Source organism: Folsomia candida, unplaced genomic scaffold, assembly GCF_002217175.1.
Source record: "Folsomia candida strain VU population unplaced genomic scaffold, ASM221717v1 Fcan01_Sc039, whole genome shotgun sequence".
In the NCBI taxonomy this organism is placed as follows: Eukaryota; Metazoa; Arthropoda; class Collembola; order Entomobryomorpha; family Isotomidae; genus Folsomia; species Folsomia candida.
Window position 1 is genome coordinate 440,811 of NW_019091231.1, and position 5,979 is coordinate 446,789.

Genomic DNA, 5,979 nt, shown 5'->3' on the forward strand with positions numbered 1-5,979 from the left:
GTGGAGCTGCTGCTTCTGCTACGGATGTCCCTAATTGAAATAATAATTGAAATAATAATTATCATACTAATTCTTAAGATTATTTGGAATCAATTTATGAACTTATGAAAATGACATGTGTTAGTCAATTCGATACATAAAGAACGTCCGGGAATGAATGGGAATGGTCTGAAAATGTGGTCATAAAATCACAATGAGTTATCGGAATTTTAAACTTTTTGCATATGTATAATACCAAATACGTACCTACATAATTTAATTAATAGCTAAGGCCGCCACACCCCCGTTGGCGACTAGTTCGATTTTCTTGCGAAGATTTTTCATTAAATTTTTTCCCGAAGTTTTTGTCACTTCCGAGGTGATTTTCTTCCATCGTCCTTTGAATTTTCGAAAGGTGTCAGGCACATCTTGAAGCCGGGAGTATACTGACTTAGAACGTGCCCAGAATTTTTCGATTGGGCGGAGTTGGGGTACATTAGGTGGGTTGATATCTTTTGGTACGAAATCAATATTTTTCTTTCTGAGGTACTCGGTCACTTTCTTTGCATAGTGACAAGTGGCGAGGTCAGGCCAAAACAAAACTTTATCATTTTTGTGAAACCTATTAATAAATGCTTCCAATCCAGCCTTGACGCAATTTTTCAGATAAATATCTTGATTGATATTCCCTGCGAGAACTACCGGGTCTGATACATGTCCGTGACTGGAGATGCATTGCCAAATGCAATATTTCTTTGGAAATTTGTCTTTTTTTCGTACTTTTTCTTCATAAGCCACTTCAGAGGGATCCGAGCTATGAAAAAAATGACGCCCTGGAAGATTTGAAGGGTCAACCGGAACATACTTTTCGTCATCCAGGATCACTACTTTTCCACGCATTTTCTTCAACAATTTTTGACATCAATCCTTGATCCGACTTTCTTGTACGGGCTTGTAATTTGGTGCAGGTTTTTTGGTCCTTGCTTTGATTCCTAATTTATGGACCTTAATTTCCCCCAGGTAGCTTTTGGAAATTTTGACTTTCCTGGCAGCTACAGCTACTGACGTTGATGGCTTGGTTTTGAAAATTTTTTCAATTCTATTTTTCACTCGAGTGGTCGCTAGCTTCGCCGGACGACCAGCTGGCTTCTTGAATTGCACATTTTCGGAATCCTTGAACTTTTTTATGTAGGAATACACATTTGAACTTGGAATTCCTTCCTGCTTAAAAAAGTTCCAGGTCACCTTGGAGTCTCGGTTGGCTGTCGTGTTGTAGAACTCCATCACTCGTTTTGCTAACAGCTCCCTTTCAAACAAGCTTCTTCTACCCTTATCCATTTTTGAAATTTAAGAGTGATATACCAAATTGACCCTAATGAAGTGGGCTTTCAGAAATTTAAATTATTATAGTTCGCGGGTTTATTGATTTGTCAATATACTCGCTAGAGCGCGCATTCCCATTCATTCCCGGACGTTCTTTAATTAAATTGGAAATAAAATTTCTTGAGGTGAATATCCAGTTGTTGATCTTGGGGTTGAAGTTGTCGATGCATTGATCGACTGGTATAACCAATCCGCACATAGCACATAAGGCCAGAGTGAATTTGATCGACAGAATGCACTTTTTCGACCTAGGAGAGTAATTCGTCACATTAATAAGTGACAATTGGTTTAGAGGCAGTTGGTGCCTCACGGGAGAAAAGCTTTGGCATTAGTTGCTAGCGGGGAAATCATATTTGAACTATTTGAACTAAGTATGACGCAATTTTTTCTTAACCAATTGAGTCGTCCGTGCGAATTTTGAAGAGGGTTTATATTCCAGGGTAGTACTCTATGGCTTGAATCCGGTTCCATGGGGTGACAAAATACATATAAAGAGGTGAATTGACAGATCTTAAATACATATTTTCAAAGGTGTCTGGAAATTCAAATACAGACACCATATTTTAATATTAATCTATCACCATAATTAAGATCACAATTCCGAAATGTCAATTCATGTTCTTAAAACCATTACTGGAAGTAATTACTTAATTAATTACAATTACTGGGAGTGCCACTTACGTACGTACGTCGTTGAACTAACTCCGTACTTAATGGTGTGGAGTTGGTCTACATTAATTTACACCTAAACCCTTTGGAATTTTGATTCGATTTTTTAGGCTCATTTGACTCCTCGGGAGAAACCATTTTGAAAAAAAATAAAAAACATGGCCTTGTACATATATTTACGAATGCGTAAATATGTTTATATGAACCAGTTTCTCAGGAACAAGAAATACCTGGGAGAAGTCCAGCAAATTATTTCTCCTTTGAGATAAAATCTATCAATTTCGACATATTTGCTACCTATCTGAAACAATGTGAATTGCTCAATCCCAAATATGCAGCAAAATTCATCACTGTATAAATAAATTGTGAATTTCTCAACTCGAGCAAATAATTGGGAAATATGTAGGTGTGTCGTTTTTACTGAACAACATTGTATTGAACTAAAATGTATACTTACCTATATGTTTAAAGTAGATCATCCGGCACCGTTTTCGCGTGGCCTTATAATCGATTTGGAAACATTTCCTTTAGCTCGAAAGATGAACATCGCGTGACGTTACATTCGAGGTAAAGGGAAATGTTTTTTAACCCATCGTATTGTAAGACAAGGAAAATACGAAAATGAAGCAATATGTATTGCATTGCACATTTATAGATTAGACTCTTGACAAGCATTAATAAGTATACGTGTTACCAAACTAATTTTAGTTATTCTTTGTAGTTCCGCTATTTTGGCAGATCTGGTTTTTGGCTCCCGAATTTGCAAACTGAATTTAAAAAATTATCGGCGAAAATGTGTTCAACTGCGGTGCTTAATTTCGTTAAAGCTGCCATTCTGACGATGCTATCGGTTGCATTCTGTGAGATTCATCATGACATAAATTCATTTGAGAATTGCCACATTCTCCTGTATTCCATAGGACACCTAGATCCTAGTTTAACGTCAACCTTCCATCTGATTAAACATCCAATTCAGCTATCACATCCGGAACAGTATATTCTTAAGTCGACCTCTAGCAATGCAAGCTTTAATTGGCGACGTGCTCCTCCAAAATTGTTTTCTTATCAACAGATCCTACCCGACTTTCAACCATTGGTAACCCATTCACCCTTGCAGTGTAAACTTCTGGTTAATATGTTCGGAATATGCTTCAATTATCAAAAATTCGTAACTCACTTCCTACAACAAGTCAAAAGCATAATTCCCCACTTGTATTTTGGCAATCCACCAAGTGTGGTTTACTTTAGACGTCTAGACCGATATGTCGATATTTATTCGACATATTTTGCACTTATTCTGTGCAAAATCCTTCAGTCCCTCATGTGGAAAGGGTTCCATTCGTCCAAAGACAAAGTTTGTGCGTTCTTTGGCACGCGTCCTCCACACAAGGGCAGCGGTTCCAGTTACACCCATCGTAAAATCCGAACTGATTGTTTTCATAGCAGTCATAATCTGTGGGGGGATTTACAGTTGTGAATAATTAAAAAAGATAAGGTGGTAAATTTTAATGAGACTGTACATACACACAGGTTTACATTTGTTCATTTAATGATGAATGAATAAATTGTTCATCCAAAATTCAAAAGTTGAATCAATATTAAATCAATATTTTATTCTGATTTTTGAATAAATGAATATTGAGTCAATATCAATTCAATTGGTGTGAATGAATCTTTTTCATCATTTTTAACTCAATGCTTAATACATAGGGAAAGTTGAGAAATTCATGATGAATTATTCATCTAATATTGTGAATTTTGAATAACATAAATAATGAATAGATGTTGGATAAGTAATGAATATTTTTTTTACAAGTTATGAATGAGATAATATGGTATGAATATTTTTTTTACAAATTATGCATGAGATCATATGGAATGAATATTTTTCTCAGAGCTTTCAACAAATGAGCTTTAAATGAATAAATATTATTTGATCATGTATGAGTGGGAATCCTGGTTGATCTCCATAGTTTCCCTAGTTCGTTTACTTATGTATCTTCCTCACCGTAATGTCATTTAATGTCACTGACGTGACATCACGTGCGCAAAAGTGATCTGTACAAACGCAGGAAACAATGCTTTCAAGTTTAGATGCTCAATTCTAGTACATAGTTCCAATTGAAATCATATCAATCTCTCGTATAGAGTATTCCCACTTCGCCAGCAATAATAGGCTTTGAAAACACATTGCAACTTTCTCCGGGTTTTCTCCACAAGTATTGATTTTCACTCACCCAGGTCTACTTTCTCCATGTGTACATATTTAGTTTCCACTTTCTTCCCCCTTTCTCATTTATCAGTCAGCTGAGAGTGATGCTTCATTTATTTATTAAATTGGTTTCTCGTATTAGAATGTACATAATCGTCTTCCAATAATATAAATAGATGTGATATCTAAAACTACATATTTAAAATAAAATATAATTAAACTATATATTCAAAAGATACAAATTTTTCATGGAATATGCCAAATTTAACCAATTTAACCTTTCCATTTAACCTGAGTTAAAAATACACAAATTGTTTTTAACTGCACCATGGAAGACGCCAGGTATCGAGATGCCGCAATTTTTGCGGTCGTTTCAGACATGGTGAGTAATTCAAGTAATTTAAATAATTCAATTCACAAAATTAAATTAAAAATTACATCTTTATAATTGTTATGAATATTTTAATTGCATGCACAAATTTCAACCTTGACAGGTAATGACAAGCGTTAACCTACTAAAATGGGGAGAAATAGGATTTCAGATTATTGGATTTTACATGGGAATGCACAAAGTAGCAAGTCCGATTCATAGTAAGGACTCATTTAGTATTTAATAACCTTATATAATATGTATTAATTGATTAGTAAAATAACTCTAATTGTATACTGCCAGCTATTCCACTGGTTTTTGCCGCATTCATACTTCATTTTGGGGCAGTGTGGACCGCTTACAAAATGACGAAGGCTTGTCGGCTGGTATGTATGTAGATAATAACTTCGAATCATACATGTTCAAAAAATACATATTTATTCAAAGTTCAATCATTCAATGGCTTGAAAAAAATATTCATACCTTATTCATTTATTAATAATTTGTAAAAAAAATATTCATTAACTATTCAAAATTTATTCATTATTCACTATTCCTTCATTATTCATTAATGTTATTCCAAACAGTATTTATTAAATGAATTTATCAACTTTCCGTATGTATGAAGTATTGAGTTAAAAATGAATTATGAAAAACATATTGAGTTCATTCAAATTTTGAATATTGAATGAATAATTTACTCATTCATTACTAAATAAATGAATGTGAACATGTACATATGTTCAGAATATTGATTATCCATCAAATCAATTACATAATTTTCCTTTTCCTAATTTTCTAAGGAAACTCAACTAGATGAAGGGATACGAAGGGGGAAAAATTGGAGAAATTTGGCCATTGTGCTAATTCTGTTCAACATTCTTGGCGCACCTACTCTCGGACTGAAAGGCTACACCGGAGGGATGACGGTCATCTTCAATACGCTCCGGCTAATCGGGATTTTTGTGGTTCACACATTTGTCGGAGAATTGACGGCAATATTGGCTGAGGCTGAAGCAATGGAAACAACTCAGATTGTTACGAGTCGCTGAAAGTTCTGCTGGTAAAGGGCAAAAGATATTTTATTTCAGGAAAAGAAAAACAATATATGTACATATTGCCAAAGAATTAAGAAATAATAAATTCTTGTTTGAAATAATAAAAAAAAATAAAAAATACACATAAGGCATCATTCGTTAAGGTATGTCTAGACCCAAAATGTCCAAAGTTTCCAATATTCCATTCAACGCTAGGGAATTTATGATATCAAGAAATACCCTTTCATTTCATACATAAATATGTAAATAAATATCTTCTGACTGAATGTAATTAGGGTCGTAGTTTTAAAATTAAAAACTGCACGCCA

The 5,979-nt window shown here is 34.3% G+C and overlaps 1 protein-coding gene across 1 annotated transcript; it reads left to right on the forward strand.

The window, feature by feature from the left end:
- Window positions 1-4,299: 4,299 nt before the first annotated feature.
- LOC110861294 lies at window positions 4,300-5,703 on the forward strand. The gene is made up of 4 exons (XM_022110397.2): window positions 4,300-4,625; window positions 4,738-4,834; window positions 4,917-4,999; window positions 5,417-5,703. Exons 1-4 carry the CDS (start codon window positions 4,572-4,574, stop codon window positions 5,663-5,665), a joined length of 483 nt encoding a protein of 160 aa, XP_021966089.2. The 5' UTR covers window positions 4,300-4,571; the 3' UTR covers window positions 5,666-5,703.
- The last annotated feature ends 276 nt before the right edge of the window (window positions 5,704-5,979 follow it).

What these genes read in the sequence shown, in the direction of transcription:
- LOC110861294 (XM_022110397.2), top strand. Translation starts at nt 4,572, where the DNA reads ATGGAAGACGCCAGGTATCGAGATGCCGCAATTTTTGCGGTCGTTTCA. An exon ending in AGTAGCAAGTCCGATTCATA is followed by an intron (nt 4,835 to 4,916) that starts GTAAGGACTCAT and finishes GTATACTGCCAG; the next exon opens with CTATTCCACTGGTTTTTGCC. An exon ending in TGACGAAGGCTTGTCGGCTG is followed by an intron (nt 5,000 to 5,416) that starts GTATGTATGTAG and finishes TAATTTTCTAAG; the next exon opens with GAAACTCAACTAGATGAAGG.